General features: G+C 41.9%; 1 protein-coding gene across 2 annotated transcripts in view; it reads right to left on the bottom strand.

The window, feature by feature from the left end:
* tox2 (TOX high mobility group box family member 2) overlaps positions 1–22,609 on the bottom strand; it is a 103,258-nt gene that overhangs the window by 2,761 nt on the left and 77,888 nt on the right. Inside the window, exons 5-9 of one of the 2 annotated variants that reach the window (XM_083971413.1) lie at positions 11,380–11,646; positions 9,693–9,923; positions 4,411–4,491; positions 407–817; positions 157–305 (exon numbers count right to left, since the gene is read on the bottom strand). In XM_083971413.1, coding sequence (XP_083827539.1) covers positions 157–305; positions 407–817; positions 4,411–4,491; positions 9,693–9,923; positions 11,380–11,646 — 1,139 coding nt within the window. The remainder of the gene's footprint in view (positions 1–156; positions 306–406; positions 818–4,410; positions 4,492–9,692; positions 9,924–11,379; positions 11,647–22,609) is intronic. The other variant, XM_083971414.1, reaches the window with a different exon arrangement.

Raw genomic sequence — 22,609 nt, 5'->3', positions numbered from 1 at the left:
TAAATGAGCCATGGTTGTGCACAGTTGGTTCGTTCGTCTCCTTTCCGTGTGTTATTATTCAAGCCCATGTGATTTGATGAGTTGCAGTAACAAAGGTTATTGTGGAAAAACAGACTGTGGGAAGCAAATAAAACTGTCTCCTCAGTTTCCACTGACCTGCAGTGGTTGCCACACTCCCGATTGCAGTATTCACTGTCCCAGTCATGGCTCTGAGCCACTCCAGGGCCTGGACCAGGGCCAGGAGCTCCTGGAGACTGGGAACCCCCAATGCTCTTCTGATACTCTGACTGGAGGTGAGAAAAACCCTGGAGGAAGGAAGAAAGAAAGAAAGAAAGGAAGATGAAGCTCAAGACTTAATACGCAAGCTGCTCCACAGCGGCAGGTGTGTCTCGGTTTGTTACTCTACCTGCTGCCCAGGAGGGGGGGAGTGAAGGGAGGCCTGCAGCCCCATCTGGTGAGGGATGATTGGCTGGGACTGGACCTGCTGCATGCGGATAGGCTGGTTGAGGAGCGAGCTCTGGTGCAGGGAGAGCTGCTGGTGGGGGTGAAGGGGGGGGCTGATCTGGAAGGAGGAGGGGGGAGAGGCACTAATGCTGGGCAGCATCTGCGATTGGCTGAGCGTCTGCGACAGGGCGTGGCGAGGGGCGTGTCCGGCGTAGCTCTGCAGGTCGGTGAGGGGGAAGGCCCCGGGCCCCAGGTAGGGCGATGACGGCTGGGGGGGAGGTGGCACGCTGTACAGGGGGGGGTTGGCTGGCATCATATGTGGAGAGGCCTGGCTTGTTTGGGCACTTTTTGTCTCCACCGGATCATTATATGTCTAGACAGGAGAGAGGAGGAAGAGGATGTTTATGCAACACCTTTGTATACTTCACTGTATCTAATAGAATACAGATCAATGAAAGCATGGAACTCCTTAGCACTGCCAATAACTAAACTCACACACAAACTAACATTCAAAAAGCAAATAAAAAAACATCTTGGAATTTTATATCTGTAAAATAACATACGCACACATACACATGCACACACATTCACACATAAGGGTTTTATGTAGGGTAGTAGGGTTTCTTGTTGTCATTTTCATTTGTTTTACCCTTTTATTTTATTCTCTTTTATTTCATAACCACTGTACATTGGAGTATCTTACATACGTTCTTTGATGTGGATGGCCATCCGATTGTGCAGATTTAATGTAAGTTTTTGTTGACTTGTCTTTTTCGTGTTGTGATTGTAGATGTTTAAATGTACTGGTTTTAAATGTGGGCCCCAGGAAGACTAGCGATGCTCTAGAGTGCAGCTAATGGGGATCCGAACAAATAAAACTATTCATAACCTAAAGTCACATTTAGCCATGTTAAAGGGACAACGAGGAGTTTTTGGAAAAGCGAAGCGTTTTCACACTACATTTATGAGCCTCCGCGCGCACCGTACATTTCTTTGACCGGCGCAAGACAGACTCATGTTTTCATTCATCAAGAATTAAAGTCAGAGGTTCGAAGACGATCACATACCGTCGTAGTTCCGACCATAAACGGCGATTCGGCGGCATTATTCTCATGACTCGCCACGAAACCGAAAGTAAAGAAACGCTGGTCGGCTCAACCAGCATTTCCGCCACCACTAATAATAACAAAATAACGATAGAGACAAAACGATATATTTATCGAAAATGGACCCATTAACAAGTGTGGGTAGCGTAGATTCATCCACATTAATGTGAGACTTTTTTATAACCAAATAGAAACTCCTCGTTGTCCCTTTAAATGTGGACCCCAGGAAGACTAGCGGTGCTCTAGAGCACAGCTAATGGGGATCCGAACAAATAAAGCTATTCATAACCTAAAGTCACATTTAGCCATGTTAACGTAGCCGATCAAGTTAACAAGTAACGTTAGGCTAACGTTTTTGCTAGCTAGCAACAATGTAACGTTTAATCGGAAAAGCACCCGTTGAAACAGGCTCCCAGGATCCTGACAGCACACTTACAGTGGTGTAGCCTGTATATTTAATTGCATAATTAATTATTCATTTTAATTTCGATATCCACAGTTATCCCTATTGATTTAAATCAGTTTAAACTCAGTTTAAATTCAGTTAAACTGAGTTTTACTAACCTGAGATTAAAGCAGAAGTGAGTGATATATTTGTGTTAATATAAGTCTTAAATAGTTATATCTTCCGACAGCAATCACTTACATAGAGTGTTTGGACTGAAACACGGGTCTCTCAGTCCCTCTGCTCTGCTCTGAGCCGAAGAGAAAACATTTATCGTATCCTACAGTTTTTATCCAATGAGGAGAGAGAACGGCATGCAGGGCTGTGTGTGCAGCCAAGGAACGCTGTGAATGTGGTGACGTAGGGACGAGGACTGTTATGGTGCGTTCAAGGAAACTCGTATTTTTCCGACCGTGAAGTCGTACCAGTTCGATCTGGTACGAGTTCACCGGTCGGAAGTTACGAGTGGCCGTTATAGTGACTTTCACCGGTAAAACAGGTCGGAAAAACACGAGTGGGTTGCCTGAAACGCTACAAAGTCGTAAGTTGTGACTTGAAGCTGTAATTTACGATTTCAAAAGCCTGCCTGGAACGCAGCATTAGCGAAAACGACCGGACCACTTACTTCTGCTTTAATTTTAAATGGTGCAACAGAGCTCTGCTTAATTTTAAACCTGGATTAACTCATTTTAAACATAGTTTTACTAATCTTAGATTAAATTAAACCTTGTTGGTGCAACCCAGCCTTAGTGGAAAATGCTAATGGTCACTGTTCTGTTCTTCTTCTCTATTCATTCCACACAAACCCTGTTGATGCATAGAGACTTAACACACACCCACACTCTTATTCTGCTGGGCTTGCTGTCTCGCTTTTTTTTTTTTTTCATGAGGTGATGTGTGTATGAAATACATCCAGTGTTTCTCATTAACTGTCAGGCTGGCTGGAGTGATGTGTGGTGGTCTGCTATTTAGTAATGGCTCACATCCATCCCTCTGTACCCCTGAAATAATCAATGGAAACGGGGATGGAGGGACGGATAAAGCAGAGGGACAGACGCAGTTTGCAGGGACACGTGGGGGAGAAGGGGGAGGGTGAGATGATGGGGGGTGATTAATGTTAAAGCATTGCAAAAAGGGCTTTCATATGGACGGCATATATTTCCCATGTTATGAGGACTTGTGTTTTTCATCGAGGACTTTTTCAAAAACACATTCTGTACTTGGGGAGTTTTTTGGATTTAGCTCGACACAAGAAGAAGTGCCATGACTTACAGTGGGTAGCAATCAAACTTTTTTTTTTTTTTTTCATCTTCTTCTTCTCCCAAACAAACCGACATGCGCCACAAAACAAAAAGGCAACAGGTGCACACTGAAGATGTGAATCCTTCAAATGAGACTCCAATTACCTCTAATTCCACCCACCCCAATTCACGTTGAAAAGACTCCTTCATTGGTAATTAAAAAAAAAAAAAAAGTCGTGTTGAATCGGATTGGCTGGTACTGAATAAGTGAAAGGGGGGGGTGGTGGTGGTTGGGGAGTGGCAGGTTTATTTTTGTCAGTCAGTTTTTTTGACTGGCAATCTCCCAACGTATAGTATCAATCAAATCTCTGTATAGGGAGCTCTGACGTGAATGTCTAATTGCACCAAAGACAAGAGATGAGAATGGTCTTTTTAGTTGAAAGTGCGCCACAGTGAAGAGGCTGATGAATTAACTATTCATGCTTTAATCAAGGTGCTTGTTTTCAGCCCATGAGCGTGAGAGGAAGTGTGGCGGTGCGCGGGAGGGAGGGAGGGAAGGAGGGAGGACAGAGTGGGGTGAAGGCGGGAGGGAGAGGGGGAGGGGGAAGGAAAGGAGGAGGAGCTTGGCATATGCTAATGCAATTTAGAGTTGTGTTTCAGAAAAACAATGTGGACACTGAGAAGAGAAACGCTGCGCACCGAGTGAACAGGCGCGCTACCCCCCCTATTACTGTGGTAACGCTGGTAGAGGCATTGCAGATGTTGGTCGGGGGTGGGGGCTTTTACAATGTGAATATGTTTTTTTTCACACAAGCTTCTAGAAAAGTATTAATGTTCAGGTCTAAACTGGAGTAACCTGCAGCAAAGAGAGAGCAGTAGGTGTGAGTAAAGCTCAGCCAACACATTAGCAGCCCATCAGTAATGTCCACTTCTGCTCATCTGCTACTTTTCATTTCTCCCCAGGTTGCAAATCGGGTTGTGTTTGAGGCCTAATTTTCACAGTTCGCCTTTGAGCACATGCACACGCACGCACACACACGCACGCACTAACCCTTTAGTGCAGCAAGTGGACCCTTTCCTTGGAATAAAAGTGAGAGGAATTCTCTGTCTAATTTATCATCCCTTATATCGCTGCTGACCCATGTATATCAAAGATGTGACCCCATGCGGTTACCTTGGAAACCAGGCTGGCTCTGTAGGCGGCCAGGGCTTTCAGGTACTCCTTCTTAGCAGCCTCTGTTTTCCTCTTGTAGTTCTGCAGGAGCAAACACAACAACAACAACGATTGATTACAAGGTGATGCCAAAGGCTAAAATGACCGTGTGATCCACACTGACTGATGTAGACGTGGGGGGGTTTAGGAGCCATAGTGTGATTGTTGTGACCTGACAGTGCACCCTGCAATGAAAAACATATAAGATGCATTCACTTTACACTTATGAAGTCAAGGAGCTTTGACCGTCCGTGCGATGTTGCTGCGTTTGAATCATTTCTTCCTTGAAAAACGTCCAGAGCGAAAACCTGCAAGCAGTTATGTTGAAAATGGGAGTTATTAAATATTACAGAGCTAAATGAGGAGTGAGAAGCTGTTTGTCATTTTGTGTACTGCTTTTCAGCCTTCTCCTCTGTCAAGGCTGTTGCTCATCTCTTAATCAGAGCTGATGTCCCAGCAAATCATTCAGACGAGGAAGGGGGAAAAGAAAAAAAAAAGAGAAGAATTCAAAACAGCATTAGCAAAGAGGCAATCTCAAGCCTTCTGAATGAACCTCAAATGATGCGTGTAGACAGGGAATTCGAGTTAATGTCATCACATGTCACTCACGGCCTCTTTATAGCTGCCATTGCCTTTCTGATGCAGGGAAAACAAGTTGCAAAAAGTCCACCCTTAAATCGATGAGGAAGACTCAGATCTCAGCTTCTCTCTGAAGCATTTTAATATGAAGGAGAATTTGTGTGTCTTTGTGTGTGTGTGTGCGCGTGTGCGTGCGTGTGAATGCATTGGGTAATTACTGATCCTCAGTGAGAGACTGTCTGTGGCTCCATGGATGGGGTCATTTCTTTCAAAGAGGTGGGGTAGAATAACCATTAAGCATTCATGTGTTGCTGAATGCACATAGGCAGAGACGGCCGCTAGCTCTCTCTCTCTCACACACACACACACTCTCTCTCTCTCTCACACACATACACACAGTACAGTCAATAAACAAACAGACATACACACAGAACAGCAAACAAATGGGGATGAAGACGGATACAATCTCCTGCTCAAACAGCTGATGTTTATCCCCTCACTCATCCCTATTTACATTATTATTATTATTACAGCCCCCCTCCTATGATATACATGGAGATATTTTGGACGGAGACTCGTTTGAATGAAGAACTCTGAGCTACAGATTTCTTAATGGAAGCAGACAGTATGTACTCGCAGATTAATTGGAGTTGTAGTAAAGAAAACATACACAAAAAAGTGACAACCTTAGCCCTTTCTCCTTAAATATTGATAGAGCCATGGCTGCCTCTTTAATGAACCCCAAACTACTCCCAGCAGCTTTAATTTCAAATTAATTTAACACAGCTAATGATTTGCGCAACGACGGATACTTTTAAATAAATTACCATGCCTAAGGATGTCTAATTATTCCAAAGTGAGTGGATTCATTAGCAATTGAAGCCGTCAGAGGCTGCAGGTCAGTATGAATTAAAAATAACAAAGCTGCAAGGAGAGAGCATATGCCTCCATCGTAATCCTGACACAGAGGTGTCCCGCCTGAATTAGCCCCTAATTGTACCTTAATGAAATGTTCTTGTTTGATAACCAGTTAATTACAGGAGACAATAACTCCGCACCCTGCTGACACTGAAGGGAGTGATTACCCCTACGACCGAAAGACCGAGCAACCGGTGAGAGGAGGAGGAGTGGGAGGAGGAGGAGGCGGTGGGAGTGGAGGAGGAGGAGGAGGAGCAGAGGAAACGGACTGGAATTGTAGAGATAGAGGAGAGTGGATAGGGAGGGATGAGAAGAGAGGAAAGAAGAGGAAAGGATAGGTGTTTTGTAAGAGGAAATGGGGACGATTACAAAAGAAAAAGACATACAGGAGACAATGAAGCAGGAAACTGCAAAAAGAAAAAGAAAAACAGATGGATTGATACTATTGAACAGCTACTAATACTCAGCCAGGATGAACTGTTTGCTCCATTTAGACAAAGTGACTGCTTTTATTTCCTTCTACCTCGGTCCTTCTACCTTCACCAGTTACACAACGCCAACACAGCACACACAATTAAATAAAGCTACTGTAAGGTCTCTCCTCCCCCCTCTCCGGCTGCATTATCATTGTTCCCTCCCTGCTCTTGTAAAAACCGAAAATTGATCTTAATCTTGAATAACAAAAACAAGAAAAATGTTCTTTTGTGTTTCTGGGGCAGCTTTAACATGTAGTCACCTTGAGGAATAACACAGCCCAAATAATACACTGATCTTGCACAGTAAAGCAAAGGCCTTTGGGAATATATAAAAAAAAAAAAAAAACGAAGAAGAAGTGTATAGCGTGCAAGCTAAGAAAACATCTTAATAAAAAAGAAAATATGAACATAAACATGAATAAAAAAAAACTTTGTTCTCTGAAACTCAAGGACGGCACTGGAGAATACACAAGAAGAGAGGAGGCAAAGGAGGTGGGGGGTGGGTGGGGGGGTAGACGACAAAAAGAATCACCAAAAAGAACAGAATACACAGCAATGAAACTTCTGATCATTATTTAAATACAATGCAGCAATAACCCGCGTTGCCTTGGCTGCGTCTGCGTGAGTTGGGCTGTGCAGCGGTGCGTTTGAGGAACCCTACAGGTAATTGGAAACAGGGGCCACTTTCTAGTTAAAACAAAGATGTGTGTAGGGGAAGGGTTGTGTTTACATTCTGCTGCTCCTGCGTGGCTCCACAGGGTCTGACTGTGACATTATAGAACACACCTCATCGGTCCTATAGAGATGACGTGACAGACAGTGTTGTGGAGGAGGAGGGGGGTGGGGGGCAAATAATGGCAAATTCATCCACTCATCATGAGCAGGGGGAGATAGAAGCCTTTAAGCTATGAGATGTCGTCATGGAAAGTTTTTACATATTCCATGTGCATTTTTCTGGCCAGCAGTTGGGTACACAGCAGGCTGTGGTAAAATATGTTTTTGGATTAAACCAAGAAGAGAAGATTTATCGTTTAATGCGTGTTAACATGCAATTGCTAAATTGGTTACACTCTGCAAATGCACAGTTATCAAGTTTGCCCATTTGTTGTACTGGAATAAGTGACAGTGTTAGTCACTGAGAATAATTAGAGCAATCACAGTGTTATTGCCCAGAGAGGGTACTACATTTCAGTCCATAATGACATCATTACCTCCAGTTAATTATGTGTCTTGCGAGGTGACACGTTTGATTAAACACATGAATGCACAAACAAATCAAAAAATTAGCTGTGGAATGACACAACAAACGGATGGATTTTTAATGGCGGAGCTGCCCTTTTGTTCGTTTCAGCTCTGTTCCCAGGTAAAACTGTGAAGGACAAATGCATTTAGGGGGAAGAGGGAGAGAGACAATGAGACAGGGAGAGAGCAAGAGAGGCAGAGAGAGAGAGAGAGAGAGAGAAAGAGAAGGAGAGAGAGAGAGAGAGAGAGAGGGAGAGGGAGAGAGAAACCTAAGGTAAAAAAGAAGCCAGGACACAAAGGGTTAAGAAGCACAAACAATAACATTTCAGGAGCAGATGTCCTTGAGGCGAAACCAAGGACAAGGCAATTGCTAATCTTGTATTCCCAGCATGATCAAATCACCAGGCAACAGATATAAATAAAAGGACAGGAAATGAGGAATTCACATTCAAGGGTGTCAGCGGCGAAATGAAGATTCATGGTGAAGAGCCCCGGTGAAGGCGGCAAAAATTAACTGCAAATAAAAGGGACAGACGGCCTCCAAAGTCCAGCGTATAAAGTAGGTTTGGTGGGAGAAAAACACACACATGCTAGATAGGGTCTAGTCGACAGTGGCTGGGGTTGAGGAGAATGGGCTGCACTTTGTCATCGAGACAGGTGCTTTTATTTGACATCCAATAGGCTGCGCCCTGACTGGATATTCTAAAAATATGAGTCTGCGCATGATCATCAGACTGTCTCGTTTTCCATTCATTTCACACCATCATTTGTTACAACAAACACATAGAAACCTTTTTTTTTTTACTTTGTCTGTTGTACTGAAATGAAACAGAATATGTGCTGGACAGAAATGCTTTCCACAAATGTTACTGCAGTTCCTTATGTGCAAGTGAGGCTTCAACAAAATGAAATTGACTCCTGAAAATATGCTGTCAAATATGTCTGCAGCTAATGAAACCAAACTATTTATTTCGGTCACTATGTGATTTTTATTTTATTTTTTATTTTTTTATTGCATTCACACAGGATAGTGACAGTATTTGATTGTGTGCTATCAGAATCGTTCATAGATGCATTTAGAGCTAAAACAAGACAATAGACACATAGTTTCAATCATGGGCCGGAAATTATTTAGCTCACAGTCACAAGTTTAACTGTTTTTGCCAACAGTCACCACTCAGATGGAACCGCCATGTTGTTATTTGAGCAAAAATGCAGTGATGCCTCTGGACGTCTTTCTAGACATGATTTCTCTTTGTTCTGCTTAATACATAGTAAAGTTACATTTGCTATAAGACATGGGGGGGTGGGGTATGTGAATATGTGAATATGTGGAAAATGTTCACATTATTGACAAAAACTATGCCTCACTTTGGACCCCCTTAGCTAGTACTTTTATAGGCTGTATTACATCAAAATGACCCACAATTATATAAAGTAGACTTAGACTTTTTATTCTTATTTTATTCTTCTTAGTTATGAAAGGAGGCTACCACATGCTTGAGCTTTACACCGCTTATATCAGGACAGAAATGTCCTGTGGTTTTCAGCCTTTAATGATTATATTTAGCCTACTGTTTACAGCTGAGAACATCTTTGTTCCCTCTCCATTAAATAAAGTGCAGTGAAAAAGTATTTACCCCCTTCCGGATTTCTTACTTTCTTGCAGATTTGTCACACTCAAATCATTCGTTTTATATTTTTTTAAAGTATTTTGGTAGGGCAGCCATCTAGGGAAGGTTTTCACCACTGTTCTGAGCTGAGCTTTCTCCATTAGTGGATAAAGGCGCCTCTCACCATGGTTCACTGGAGTCCCAAAGCTTTGGAAATGTCTAAATGTCTATATTTGTTTTTTCATCTGTTCTTGAATTTCTTTAGATGATGTGTTGCTGTTTGAGATCTCTCAAACAGCGCATCTGCATTGAAAGTTATGGATGGCCATGCCTGTAATACATTAGATACACAAATACTGTACGGCATCATCAATTGGATTAGAGGATAGAGTAAAATGCTAAAACATGACTCTACCTGTTTCTGCTCCTCTCCCAGTCCGTCCCACATGGAGGCCACTATCTTGGACACGTCGCCAAAGGTGGCATTGGGGTTCTGTCCCTTAATGGCTGCCTGGGTGTCTCTGAAGAACAAGGCGTAGGCTGACACAGGCTTTGTAGGCTCATTGGGATCCTTCTTCTTCTTCTTTTTTTGGGGTTTGGGCTTGGGCTTCATCATCTCTGAAGACGGTCGTTTCTCACCTGTGATCTGGAAGACCATCAGAGAGACAAACACACAAAAACAGCTTTATTGACGCTGCAAAAAAAAAAGAAAAGCTTTCACAATTGAACTGCCTTTGGAGGGAATAATTGCATCTCTGATGAATGCTTGTAACATTGGGTCCAGGTGAAGCATGTAAACTTCATTAAATCCATAATTCAATCTCTCCGTTCGACAGCCGTGTCGTCGGCGTTTGAATATTGCGGCGATGTTTCACTGACAGTCACACTCCGACACAGGCGCTGGTTGACAGCAGTTTTTCTCTTCTGCCTTACTTTGTCAAAAATAACATCTGTTAGTTGAATTTATCAAACCTTTTCAAATCTTTATTTTTGAGTTGTTCAGCAAGTCATAAATTCTGACTTTTCATGCCAGGGGTGAAAGGAATTTTAAATCGCCTGCTGTATCTGCTCTGGCTTTGATGTGGTTTCAGAATGAATTGGAGAGAGCAAATGGAATTACTTACTGATAGGAGAGATGGTAATCATTTTTATTCACACACACACACACACACGGTGCGAAGTACAGCAGAGATGTATGAGTTGGGAAATATATTTTTAAAACTACAGGATCCCCCTTCTTGTTATACAGTGTCACTGCGACCCAGCATTTAAATACACAGATGGATCTGTAACACTGTGGACCAGGCAGATTAAATTACACACTCATTCACATTTCCCTGATAGAAACCAAGCAAATCCATGGAGACACTGGTCTGTGTGCAATTTATGAAAGCAGTTTTTACAGATTTACATAAACCAAATGAATCTAAACAAGTATCCTTCTCTTTTCATTTGGATGAATGAGTGATGTAAATGGAGGCGTGGTAGGTTTCAAACAGGGCTGTATGTAACAGAATTAGATGGGATTGCCAAAACCTTGTATCTGCGAGGATGATCAACCCATTAAAATATCCTTCACATCTGTAAATAACATTCCTGCAGCTATACACACATTTCAACAACTGCATCGTGTAAAGAGATTTCACATGGTGTCACGTGCGTGTGAGGCATGCTGTGGATTGTCAGCAATTCACAAATGTGTCAATTTGTCTGAGGGTGAAATTATTATTTTTTGCACAAAGAGAAGATTGTGTCTGAATCATATTTAAGAAAAAAAAACTAATTCCTAATGTTGCTTTTGATTTAACTGTGCAGCTCAGAATAAAGAAAAATGGATGGAAAAATTAAATTCAATCATGAGCTATATATCTCAAAGCAATTTTCTTTTCAAACGTGAGAGCTAACTGCACCACACCACTATATATATATATATACTATATAGTACACTGTAGGAAAAACCATAGCTAGAACTCCGACTCCCAGCAAATATATTCAACCAGGTCTGACTGTCCCTGTTTTCCTACAGCGAGCATGCAAACACTGTCGGGGCCGACCTGCCCCTGCTACTCCACAGCTACAAGCCAGACAAGCCGCACCAGTACCTTCGAATGAGGATCAGTCTCCTCTTCCTGATTGGAGCTGGAGGGGGAGGGTGTGGCCGATTTACTTCCGGGAGGTGAGGGGGAGCCATGAGGCAGTGCGCTCCGGCTGACCTGAGAGTTTAGCTGGGACAGTGCACTCATAGGGTTGGGCAGTATCGGAGGTGAGCTGTTTATCATGGGGTGGTTACGGGCAGGGTCATAATGAGCGCCGTCTGGGTGCTGGTGATGGTGTTGCTGTTGGTGGTGGTGCAAAGCCATCTCCTGCATCTGGGGCGAGAGAAGAACACCAGCTTTACTATCTTCTCCTCTACTCAAAAGGGATAAAAGTTTGCCAATCAGCCAAATATGCAATTACTCAAAAGGTGGAGATGACATTATCAAAATTGGAGCAAATGTGTATATGTATTGGACAACAGCTAAAGACAAAAAAAAAAACTACAAAAATTTAGATGTGAAGAGGGAAATATGTCTGAAAAAAAAACAAAAAAACGGCTCTTACAGGTTTTGCAGTTCAACTTAGGCCGGTGGTTAGAGAGCTTCTGTCCTTTTCACCGCTGTCTTTTCTTAGGACAGTAACATACGCTATACAGTAGCCTTGTGTGGTCAAATTTATCTGTTGCTTGTTTGGTACCTGCCTTCAGCACTGACCTTATTAAGCACGGCTATGAAGGTTCAAGGTTTTCGGTAAGCTCAACCAACTGAATAACTCACAAAAATAAGACGGTACCACTTCTCAGCTCAAGCCAACGAAGATAAACTCACTGCAACTTCATTTTAGACACTCAACGCTGCACCGTATAGTATATTTGTCTCCTGGGAGCTAATACATCTAAAAAAAAAACCCCATAAATGTATCACCTGTTACACCCATTCTTACAGTAGTTGTCTCTAGTCTCATTTTGAAAGATGGAGGGATCTGTGCTTGTTGCCTGCCACAGTCTTTGTCGGGTTACAAGATGTGAAAAAACTACATTCTCCAAGAGGTGGAGCCGGGTGGAGGCCTCATGTTGGATACCATGACTATGCGATTACATGCTGTCAATCAAGCAAATGTGACCCTCACATGCCCTTTTTAAAAATTTGATTTTTTAAAATGATAAATTATCTTTAAAACTATCATATGACTACGTGCATTAAAAAAGCACATGACAAGACTACGGTTCCCCTCAGCTCATTGTTTTGGTTTTCCAGGTCACCATCAATAATTATTGTTTTTGCAGACCAGATTATAGAGTAAAATGCTCCCACAAACCTGAAATAACAATTCCTGTTTAGCACCAAATAATGGACAGATGCAGTTAATGACTAGAAGAAAGTGGATCATTTGCCAGTGAAAGATAGAGATATTTTTCTAGTGGTTAACCAAAAACAGAGCTAAAAGGAGAGTGAATGTAATTCATCAGAAGGCTAAGGAACACGACTGTGAATCAGTGCTAATGTTGCTGTATCTGGCAGATGTGAAAAACGAGCGGCTGTTTGCTAACAGTTTCGCCACATAAATTCAAAAGGTGATAATATGTCAGAGTTGTGCTCGGTTGTTTAAGTGGAAGAGAAAAAAAAAGTCAATTATTGCAGGTATGTCCGTGAAATAAAAACTACTTTGCAGTTTGTTCCCCATACTATTCACATTCTCCACGGTTATGACTCGTATCTCAAGGCACTTTTGCATTGCTTCAACATTCGCCCACATACCACACAGGCATATTACCACTTAACTTAGAACGATTTAATATTTTACAGGAGCTCTCTCTTACAGTGTAAAGGTACAATCCATAATTTCTATTGACTTCTAATGACCTCCACAGTCGGCCACAAAGCTGCGGCCCCTCCGAGATCCATGAGACACAGCGGCCAGGTCGGTGCCTTCAGTTCTGAAAATTTAATTTCTTTCTGAAAAGCCAGAGTGCCCAGCAGATGGTAAAGCGATCGTTGAGTCAATGGCATTGATCAGAAACCCTATCAATCCCCTGCAGATAAATTAATACACCGACGGCCATGTGCCATGAAGGAGAAAAATATAAGAACACCTTTTGCAACACTCAAGAACCACGAATAGAAACAGAAACGGCGCTCGCAGCCGGAGAATGACCCGCACACTGAGAACACCCTTCAGAGAGATTACAGAATCAGACTCTCACAAAGTTCTGCTCTAAGCAGCCTTAAAAGATCTTAAATAATAACTACATCAAAAGCTTTTCTTCAAGATTCATCAGGATACAACATGAACACGGACCAAAGGATGCTTTTAATGCAGGCATAAATGGGAATGTTTGGCAATTTACAGATCAGAAAGTGATGAACTAGCATTTGTTAGCTCTTTTAAACATTTATGAGTTAAATAATACATTACACATTAGTGCAGCGCAAAAAAAGATCAAATTGAAAGGGCCCGAGCATATGAGGTCTTGATAAACACAAGTTAGAGGTTCAGAGATGAAGGCTCAGCTCTCTAATCATAATTGGTCCCAGTAGATTGCCAGAATAAAAATGCACAACAAAGTAATGTTGTACGAGGCCCTGGCCTGCTTTGAAAACTCATAATATTCACACGACATTAGATTCTGTGTTTGCCTCAGCAGCTGCTCACAAAAGGCAGCCATGAACAAAGACATTCCTTTTGCATTTCAAATAACGAGCTCGAACCTCCCCCCCCAACCACGGCAATCTCCAACTTCCAATCATAATTCAAAACACCATCACTATAGTTCTTAAAACATGAGGAAATAGCTTCAGCAAAATAAGTAAGACAGAACAGAACAAGAGGGGGAGAGGGAAATAGAAATCCATTAATTTTCCATTTTCCATGGACTTGCTCTTTAAGGGTCCTCTTCTCACAAACGAGGAAGCATTGAAAAACCAATTAATCAAACATGAATGGCCTATCATAGATATAGCAGACGCATTTCCATAGCAACAGCCTCCAGGCAAAATTGTCACCTTTTAATCTGAGCCACACCATGTTTAATATAAACAAGAGGGAGACATGCAGAGAAGTGGGAGTTCATGGGGAGGGAAGACACCGTGTCACCATGGCATCGTGGGTACCGGGTGCTATCAGCCTGGTGAGGGTGTGATTGGGTAAAACCCTGGCAGTCGGCAAAGGCTTTAAATCATTTAGGCTCCTGGTTTTACGTAATTGATTTCAGACATAAATTGTAAATTGTGACAGTATGTTCTGTACCGAGTCATCTTAGTTTTTGGTTGGAGGGAAAAACACGAAGGTGGTGCAGAGTGTTTGTTGATTTGTTCTCAAACCGAGGACATATTTTTTCTGCCATTATTTATAATCGCTGTCATGTGTCATCGCATAAATTACATTTCTATTGGAGCTCAGTGCTCTGTCCTGATGAACGGAGCAGTTGGTCATTGGAACATATGGAAACATAGGAACTACTGTACAGTGTGAGGTCTATAGTGGGAGTCTGAAGCCAATAGTGTATGTTGCATTGTATAACTGGGATGTAAAGCAGAAAGAGTCCTACTGTAAGTATGAAAGTGCCTGTTCCATTATTACACATACTAAAAGCTGCTATATGCAGTATAAAACCTAAAGGACTAGTGCTCATTACTCCAAACGCTCCTACTGTTATAATCTACTTCTAACAGTCATTCCTGTGGCCTTTTTCTTTTCTTTTTTGAAAATGTCTCAGAGTGCTTTTAGTTGGTGCTTTCACCTTTGCAAGACTGAAAGAGCAAGAAGTTATCACATAGTGCCATCAAGCCTGAGCTAAATAAAGCCAGCGGCAGACGGCTGTACAAATATTATGAAAGAATCTGACAAAGGTTGCTGGTTGCCATAGGTACTGTATGGTAATTCCTAATGGTATCATCCAAATGGCCAAAAGAGAGTGAGTGAAGAGGGCGAATAGAAGAAGGGGGGCACAGTGAGTAACAGGATTTAGTTGGTCACTGCTCTCTGCCTTTAGCATGTAACACATACTGACTTTTCATGGATTCTCAGTGTGGACAATGTGTTTTTTTTTTGCTGTGTTTTGCGGCGCAACTACCAAGTGGAGCAACATAGTGGCCTAAATTTGTATATTTAGAATATTTATAAAGTTGGACTCTGAGTTCTCTTGGGTATAGTCTTGACTATGCTTAACCTCCTAGCAATTTAGCTGTTTGCTGTACTGTAAAGCCCCCAGGGATTAGGGTCCGCTCATAAACAGGAGGAGGAAAAGTAGGAGGAAAGGAAAGAGGACACAGGAGAACTCCAGAAACGACAAAACAAAAAAAACACCTCACATGACCTAAGGACTAAAATTCATCTCCAAAGTTAGAAAGGGGACAGTTGGATATTGCTTTTTGGTGATGAGCAGCCAGGCAGACCTAAACTGTGATGTAAAGCCAGGAAACTCAGTGTGAGCGTGTTCTCCTGCCATCGTTACGCCTGTCGTGTTTGTATTCACATCTTGTACATCATAGTCAAATGGGAGTCAAATAACAAAGGCTTTCCAATTATGTGTAGCACATTGTGTGCGAGATGGAATATCACAAAGCCATTGTTCCCCTGCTCCTGCTGACCTTACCTTTGAAATGGTTTCACGGCCGCTCCAATTGCCTGCACCATTTGATTTAGCTAAGGGGATTTGACCACCAGCACCGAGATGAGAGAAGGGGAGAAGAGAGCTCCGAGCAGCCACAAGGAGAAAGAGAAAGAACGAGTAAAAGCAGCTAACCTTGCTTCATCCTCATGATGATTATACCAGAGTGGCATCTGTTTCATCAGTTTAAATAAGCAGGCTGATTGCTGTGTAAGATTTTATTGCACTGGCATCATAATAAAGTGGCCTGTCCATGCTAAAGAATTGGTAAATGCTGTGGTCATGTTTGAGCTTATTAGCACCATTTAAAGGGACAATGAGGAGTTTCTATTTGGTTATAAAAAAGTCTCATATTAATGTGGATGAATCTACGTTACCCACACTTGTTAATGGGCCCATTTTCGATAAATATATCGTTTTGTCTCTATCGTTATTTTGTTATTATTAGTGGTGGTGGAGATGCTGGTTGAGCCAACCAGCGTTTCTTTACTTTCGGTTTCGCGGCGAGTCATGACAATAACGCCGCTGAATCGCCATTTATGGTCGGAACTACGACGGTATCTGATCGTCTTTGAACCTCTGACTTTAATTATTAATGACTGAAAACATGAGTCTGTCTTGCGCCGGTCAAATAATTTCACGGTGCGCGCGGAGGTTCATAAATGTATGAACGCTTCACTTTTCCAAAACTCCTTGTTGTCCCTTTAAAATAAATCTGTCAGTAATACATTATGAGAGGTCTGTGGAGCTGGAGTTCATTCACTTCTAGTTTACTCGCTTGAAAATGGGACTATAGTGTAAATGGGAACTGAAATTTCCTTAATAATAGTGAAGTGCTTTTTTTTTTTTACCCATAATGCAGCATGGTGTCATCCAGTATTTAACATCACCTGCTGATGGCTTTTAATCTGACATTTGGACCCTTTGTCTACCCCGCCCTGCCCTCTTCCAGGCAGTAATCAATGCTCCTGTGAGTCCTGAGACTTTCCTCTCCTCACTCCCTGCTTGACTGGAACCATCTTGTTTAGAGTGATGGCTCACTCACACAGGTTCACGGCTGCTATTGTAAAATCACCCAGCGTTTAATTGAAACAAATGACTATAATAATAGAACATTATCCCTGCAGGCACCCAGCCATGACAGCTTTAATTAGAGGCGCGTTCAAGACTGATCCTTCAAAAGCACAGCCGCCGCGCAACACGGTGGTAAACACGCCTTTAGGTGGGGAGCCAACCCCGGGCCTCACAGCCCTCAAAGCTACTTCTCATTCACCCTGAGGGCAAAGCACTAACAACTCTGTTCCTCAAAGAGCCTCCGAGCCTTCACCCCTCCCTCACCCTCTCCCTCTCTCTGTCTCTCTCTCTTCTCTGTCCCTTCATCCATGTCTTTGCTTTATCAAGCTTATATATACCCAGGAGGGTCATTTACACAAGCTGAGGAGAATTAATAAGAGTGTGGATTTATGAGTCACACGCTACTTAAGTATGAAAGCAAAGGCAAAACGCTGCTTCTGCCTACTTGTGACATCAGACAGATGCTAAGTAAGGAGATATGATGGGCATGCTGGGATGTTTAAGTAAAAGGAAAACACAAGTGTTTTAAGAATTTGTTAGAGCCTAATTGGAGATGTTTTTAGGGAAGTCAAGATGAGTTTATTAAATATTTTTTAATGCTAGAGGCAGATTTTGATTCAAATGTAATGTGATGTTATGATCCAGGTGTAGTAGCAGCCAACTGCATTTAGCAACACGCCATTAAAACCTAATTTTGCTTATTAGCTCAGCAGTCGCTCCACATTGCCAAAACAAGACACTATCAGGTCACTTTCAATCGTTCCAATTACATGCTAGACGAACGGAGGAAAAAAAAGAAAAAAAGTGAAATACTTGCTCCTGTGCTGAACTGTGATCAAGTAATTAATCTGGCAGAAAAAAACAGCAATACCTCACAAAGCAGCAGCATAAGGAAATAATTATGAGTTTTCAGCAGCAACTTTAAAAGAGAGAAAAGGCAATTTATTCCAAGAACGGCTTTAAGTAGCCACACTGTTGAAATGAACTCTGCCACCACCATCTCTCAAAGCCAAACAGACTCCATGCCAACGCACCTGATATTTTCATAAAAATGTGGAAAACAACTTTGAAGTCGTGCCATATACAGATAAACTTTAGAATAAACAAACACACAGAAACAGAAGTCATAACAGGAGTGCATGGTAAAAGGGTCAAATTGTAATTTTAGAGACCCTTTTGTTGCATTTCCCTTTGTGTGTGAATTGCCTTTTTTTTTTTGCTTGTGGCTCCAGCTATTGTTATCATCGCTGTCGTCATTATTGGTTATTAATATTATTATTAAAGCGTAGCTGGGAGCGTTCGCACAAAGAAGCTGATGTTCTTGGTTGTGATTGACTGTCGGTTTGAAAAGTACAGTACCACCCTGAACGCCTCTCAGAGTGAATCTGTGGCAGCAACAAGGCTGTGGTTGATTTGCAGATAGTAATGTCATGATGTCCCCCTTGGCACCATCCTCCATGTTCCTCATTACTGCTAATGTCAGAACCTACTTTGCTTTTATTCTCTCTCTCTCTCCCTCTTCTCCTCTACCCCCCCTCCCAACAGTTCTCTCTCTTGTTCCTCAGTCTTTTTTATTCTCTCTCTCTCTCTTGTTCTCTCTCACTGTCTCTTTCTTTCTCCCCCTACCTCCTCCTCCTCTCGCTCTCTCTCTCTCTCTCAGCCCGGGCGTGTCTCCGCGCTCACCTCACAAAGCACAGCGTCAGAGAATCAGAGCCTTGGCTGACATGACATGTAGGAGATGGTTGTGAGGAGCGGTAGGGACACACACTCTTGACAGCAGAAGGCAAGGCTCCTCTGCTCCCACTAATGAGACTCCTGACTGCCGTGTCAAACGCACTTTGTGTATATACTATATATGTGTGTGTGTGTGTGTGTGTGTGTGTGCACGCACAACAAAAAAAATGAATGTAGATGCAGAAATAATGAACACAAAAACAAGAAAGAGCACGCAAAAAAAGAAGATGCAGACAGTTGTTGTATATATGCCATGCAAGCCGAGGTCATGACAAGGTGATTTGCATGTGTGTCCAAAACCTGTCAGACAAAAGAATTTCACACATTTCTGACAGGAACCACCTTCACCTTTATTCTCCAGCTTTGAACTATAATAAATGTTAGTGACAGCGGATTACCAAACAAATGAACCTCTTGTAATCACAGTATATGGGAAAAGTGGGGGTTGGACTTTACACTTTTAGTTTTTTTCCAATTTTCATTAAAGGGATAGTTCACCCAAAATTCAAATTACACTCATTATCTACTCACCCTCATGTTGACTAAGAGCTGTGAGAATTTTCAGAGTCCTCCGTGCCTTCTCTGAGTTACGGGGGGGGGGGGTCCGCGCAGCAATATTTGTCCATATAATGGTTGTCAATGGATAACCTTGCTTCATCCTCATGATGATTATACCAGAGTGGCATCTGTTTCATCAGTTTAAATAAGCAGGCTGATTGCTGTGTAAGATTTTATTACACTGGCATCATAATAAAGTGGCCTGTCCATGCTAAAGAATTGGTAAATGCTGTGGTCATGTTTGAGCTTATTAGCACCATTTAAAGGGACAATGAGGAGTTTCTATTTGGTTATAAAAAAGTCTCATGTTAATGTGGATGAATCTACGCTACCCACACTTGTTAATGGGCCCATTTTCAATAAATATATCGTTTTGTCTCTATCGTTATTTTGTTATTATTAGTGGTGGCGGAGAAGCCCCGACATGAGAATTTCTCATGTCGGGGCTTCAATACAAGAGGGACATTACAGACGAGCAGTATGGAGGTATTTGGATGTTTTTTGGTGTGTCTTTTTGGACAAAGAAAGTTGGTATTCATTGACAACCATTATGACAACCCCCCCCCCCGTAACTCAGAGAAGGCACGGAGGACTCTGAAAATTCTCACAGCTCTTAGTTGACATGAGGGTGAGTAGATAATGAGTGAAATTTGAATTTTGGGTGACCTATCCCTTTAATTTTATTGTCAGTTAAAGTTATATTACTACAGCGAGAGCTCAGAAAATACTGACAATTTGCCATAACTCTTGTCATAAAACTCTTCATACAGTGCCTTCAGGAAGTGTTGCTTCCATTTTGTTATGCAGCCTCGTACTAAGTAAAAACAAGGACAAACCTGGAATATTGAATTGGCATCAGTATTCAAACTCTTTTTAATGATAGCTGAAATTTAGTTCAAGTAACTCTAACTTGTCTTGATTGACTTTGAGGTGTTTCTGCACCTTGTTTGGAGTCAATTGATCTGATTTGGAGAGGCACGCGCCTGTCAATACAGAGGAGCTGCTGTCATTGTCTCACAGCTGACGATGCATATCAGAGCAAAAACTGAGTCATGAGGTCGAAGGAACTACAGTATCTGCTGAGCTCAGAGACAGGATTGTGTCAAAGGAATGAATATATAAAAGTCTGGTTTACACCTGATTTTTTTTGCTTCTCCTCTCCTCAGATGTCACCTGTTTCATAGAGACACCATATCCCCCTCTGAAATTGTTTTTCTATAGGGATCACTGTTGGTTGGGAGTGCTATTAAAAAAAAAAAAAACTGAGCTACCGCAAAGATACACTCAAGCTTATGAGCCAGGATTCTTCCCCGTTCTGATATCAACTGTGAGAATCATCTGTGAACATGTTGAGGATAAACCTGCAGCCTATACTGTATGGCTCTCTCTGGTCAGAGTCCCACCATGAACTGTGCTACATGAATACACAAAGAGTTTTAATCACCCTGGCTCAAGCCTCTCTTGTGCACATTAGCAGACAGAGTGGCAGTGTTATGCTGAACTGGTGGCTGGCAGCACAGCAGGGGAGACGTCCCTGAGTGAGATGACATGGGACGGCTCTCCACCGCCACCAGGGCCAAATATTCCTGGTGGTGAAAGCAGAATGAGATGATGGATGGTTGAGATAGGGCACAGTGCAATATGGACATGATTTCATGGCATGATAAATCTCAGCAGGGGCCCCTGGCTAAGTGTAATATGAAATCCCTTATCTATGTATCTGCTTCATAACACCAGCTATATCTGCTGCAGCTGAATCTGCCTTTGTTTCTTTAGCCTCTGTTGATCACATCTACAGTACAGAGGAGGACGATGACAACAACATGTGTGTGATAACGCTTTTTTTTCCTTTACTCTGTTGTTTTTGAAATATGATGTGATAAATTATCTAAATTGAAAATTGTCACTGTGGAGATCCTCCTCCATTACCTGTGATCACAGTGATAAGCAGCGTTATTAGCCCAGGTTTTTTGAACACAACGCGCCACGCTAGACAAGCTGCCCTGTGTTTGTGCAAAACAAGTTTAAATTACAGCTGCAATATAAATGAAATGCAATTTGTCTCACAGAAGTGATCTCTTTAAAGTTCAGTGTGTGTGTTATTTAATACCATCTCTTTAGAATTTCTGATTAAAAATAAAGAAATTAAGCCGCCACCGTATCCTCTGATTAGCTTAATCTGATAGGTTAATTGACTTTATCAAGCTGGAGAGAAAAGATGAGCTTTCATTCCAGCCTGCAATAAAAATCCCCCCAAAATGATGAAATTGGAAAATAACCTATATTTCTTTTAAGATATTTCTTAATATACAACTACAGTTTCATATCACATTGCCAGAGAAATAAGGCACTTTCTCCCAGGAGATGAGAAAAGAATTGAATTTTTCCTTATCGGTCATCTATTTTTCCACAGAATGCTATTACTTGCTGCCTGCCGTTGCTAGGCAACAGGAAATATTAATAGGACCTTTTATTAGCTAGGCTTTACCAGTGGAGTACTAAAATGAGGAAGTGGAAAACATGAATGTGTTACATAAATCTCTGAACCTTTCAGGGTTTGCACAAGTCTCTGTTTGTCCAGTGATTTATGGCTGTGATGGTTCATTTATGGGAGAGGGGGGTGTGAAATGCCAAAATGGAACATTAGCCCAAGGGACAATTTGAAAATAAATAATCACAAAAAATAAATAAATAAATAAAAGCAGAAGGGGGTGGGGGTTTAAGAACAGCCCTCCCCTTTCACGTAGATTTCAAGAGGCCATCAAACAAGCAAGTGATTTTTGTCCTGCCGGAAGCATTGATCATTCAAAATCATGTATGCCTGGATCAACATTGGAATAACTAATACAAGTCCCATTCTATCACTAAGCTTGTTGAACTGTGTAGAAAAGCGACAGACATTCCATCATTTTCCCGCAGACGCTCTAATCCCTTTTAAAAAATGACTGAAAATGAAGGTCTTTCAAAGGAGAAATAGGTTTTCTTCATCTGTATGAAAAGTATAGAAGAAGGAAAAGCCTCAAAGAGCAGAAAGTCTTTAAAGGCAAAGGTAAGACACATTTAAAGTCCATATTGGAAAAGTCTAAACACATTTAATTAGAATATTTCTGAGAAGTCACTTGATAACAGTGTGGGTGATATAATATTCAGTCTTTAGACTTAAAATTCGGTCCAAGATTTTTCCCTACGAATGCACCACCTTATCTACGTTTTTTTTTACCTGTTCCATGTTTATACAAAAACCAGCAGGTGTACAGTATGCGATAATACGTTCGCCGCGACCCTCCATCAGAGAGGGAACACATTAAAACACACCTCTG

Source organism: Trachurus trachurus (assembly GCF_905171665.1).
Source record: "Trachurus trachurus genome assembly, chromosome: 5".
NCBI classification, from domain to species: Eukaryota; Metazoa; Chordata; class Actinopteri; order Carangiformes; family Carangidae; genus Trachurus; species Trachurus trachurus.
Note: the sequence above shows the minus strand (reverse complement) of the source record. Positions and strands in the feature narration are given on the sequence as shown.